This window comes from Poromitra crassiceps, assembly GCF_964638095.1.
Source record: "Poromitra crassiceps genome assembly, chromosome: 14".
Taxonomy (NCBI): domain Eukaryota; kingdom Metazoa; phylum Chordata; class Actinopteri; order Beryciformes; family Melamphaidae; genus Poromitra; species Poromitra crassiceps.
The window spans coordinates 13,566,370-13,568,869 of record NC_139633.1 but is presented as its reverse complement, the minus strand read 5'-3'; the positions used below and the strand labels follow the sequence as shown (position 1 = coordinate 13,568,869).

The following is a 2,500-nucleotide window of genomic DNA, read 5'->3' as shown; positions in this document are numbered from 1 at the left end:
AAATCTTCCGTATTATCACTTTAAGGTGTCCATAAAATAAAATTGCGTGCACAAAACACCATTAAAACTTCTCCTTAGGGTTAAACATTTTAAAGAAAACGTGAGCACAAGATTTAAGGGTGATTTGTGCAGCCAATTCTATTTTATGGACACCTTAACTCGGCCTCTAAGGCAAATCTTAACTTAAGGTGCTTTGTGCAACCCGGCCCAAGGTAACCATCAGGTAAACATCAGCTTTTGTCGTCAGTCCATCAGAATAAAACTAAAAACAACAGCATCTTTCTGGCGTTAATAATCTCTCCACTGACAGCAGCCTCAATAGCCCATAATGCAATGCAATAAGGGGTTGTCTCTCCAACTATATGTAGAACCTGGAGCAGGAGTTCTCTGGAGGCTATTGAAAATAATTCTGGGAAATACAGAAACTCACTAACTCAAGTAAAGTTGTACATGGCCGGCTGAAAAGCAAATGGCAGCATTTATTTCATCCCAAAATATATCCTGGAACGCATCAAACATCACAGATTCTTAGTATAACCGAGTATCTGAGGATGGGTTTTTCCTTTAGCCGAAAACCAGAACCTGGGCAACATTTTGCTTTCTTTGGAAGAAGGAAGAGGCAAGAGAGCAGTGTACCCTCCTCCAGCTGGAGAGCTGCCCTGCAGGGTGTGTGTTTTAGATTGGCTGTGCCATGCTCTGTACCAGTCTGCAGTGTGTGTGTGTTTTAGATTGGCTGTGCCACGTACGTACACTTGTGTACGTAGACACATACGCATGAGTGTGTGTGTGTGTGTGCGCGCGTACCTCAGCCACCCTCTCCAGTAGTGGCTCCAGCCAGTGGTCGTTACATTCACAGTGGGAGTCCAGGAAGGTGAGGACTGACGCTGTGGCAGCGTCTGCACCGCGGACCCTCGAACGCATCAGCCCTGAGACACATCCGTTGCAACAGACACTGGTTATAATAATCATCATAGTCACGATTAAGCTACTTCATTCATTAGCGTTTGCCGCAGCAACTACTATGCATATACTGCATCGTACAATGTACTTATACTGCATCGTACAATGTACTTATACTGCATCATACAATGTACTGTTGAGTGCATCAGACACATGGAAAGAAGGAAGTTCTAAAGCAGGGGTGTCCAAACTTTTTGGAATGGGGGCCAGATTAGATCATGTGAAAAGACCTGGGGGGCCGGCCAGCTGCTTCTCGCATCATATGGCTTATTAAAAAAAAATCACACACAATACAATTGTACTCAAAGGAATTTGTTTACATCTGAAAACATTAGTTCTGTGTTCTTCCTACTTGGTACTTGGTACAATACTGTGTGGAGGGCCACATAATCAGAATCAGAAAGACTTTAATGATCCCCGGGGGGAAAAAATAGTATATTTTGAGAGAGGAGCCGAGGAGGGCCAATTAAAATCCCTGTTTTAACCCGTTAATTAATGAGAACACAGACACCAAAATCATCCAGGTGTCCCCGGTAGATCATCTCCATCTATTTCTAGTGATAGTATAAACTAGCATTCATTATCCAAAGTAAGAAGAGTGACCTTTGACCTCTGAAGTACTTAAGAGTTGTCCCTGGTGTTTTCCCCATAATTCACCCTCCATTAATGCTAACTGAATGGGAGTCATAACAGTAATGCAGGGTTACAGGATTTATGGCCAATTCTCTTAAATCTTAATCGCAAACAGCAGTTTACAGAGAATGGAATGGTTTTGCCCCAAATCAGAGACATGTGTTGAATAATCTCATTTTGTCATACGCAGCCAGAACAGATCCTGGAGCAGCACAACAATGCTTTTTTTGGGTTGGGAAACATCCAAATGTTTCTTCTCCTCTTTCACCTTCTTACCTTCTCTGCGATCGTTTCTCAGCACGCGCACCTTCTCAATCTTGCCCAGCAACGCCCCGTCCTCCGCTGGAAATGATAGACGCACAATAGAGAGGCAAAGTGAACGTCACTTCCTGCTTCAGCACTGTACCAGAGATTTTCTTCCGCAATTTATTTTCACATAGACATTTCGTAAAATGCGTATAAATAGTTTTACTTGGTCAAACCAAACGATTCAGCTATATTTAGAATCGGGAGAGACCATAGAACATTTCACTCGGACCAAAACCTAAAAAAACAACATCGAAAAAATATTTTCTTTATACCCGCATTTTTTTAACGTTTTGGTCCGAGTTAAATGTTATGTGGTCTCACATATTTCTAAATATATCTGAACCGTTTGGTTTTAACAAGTAAAACTATTTTTATAAGCATTTTACGAAATGTCTATGGGAAAATAAATGGCGGATGAAAATCTCTGGTACAGTGCAGAAGCAGGAAGTGACGTTCCACTTTGGCTCTCTATCTATGCCACATAAGAGATACATGCTACATACGCATTTTCACGTTGATTATGTTTGTGTGTGTGTGCGTGCGTGACTCACGGTTGTCACTATAGTCGTCGACCAGAATGATCTCTTTGACCAAGTGG

The 2,500-nt window shown here is 42.0% G+C and overlaps 1 protein-coding gene across 1 annotated transcript in view; it reads right to left on the bottom strand.

The window, feature by feature from the left end:
• galnt2 (UDP-N-acetyl-alpha-D-galactosamine:polypeptide N-acetylgalactosaminyltransferase 2) overlaps nucleotides 1–2,500 on the bottom strand; it is a gene marked incomplete at both ends in the record, with an annotated part of 67,031 nt that overhangs the window by 16,316 nt on the left and 48,215 nt on the right. Inside the window, 3 exons of the mRNA XM_083650867.1 lie at nucleotides 805–926; nucleotides 1,870–1,935; nucleotides 2,454–2,500. The exon at nucleotides 2,454–2,500 is cut by the window's right edge and continues 21 nt beyond it. Of these exons, the coding sequence (XP_083506993.1) occupies nucleotides 805–926; nucleotides 1,870–1,935; nucleotides 2,454–2,500 (235 nt within the window). The remainder of the gene's footprint in view (nucleotides 1–804; nucleotides 927–1,869; nucleotides 1,936–2,453) is intronic.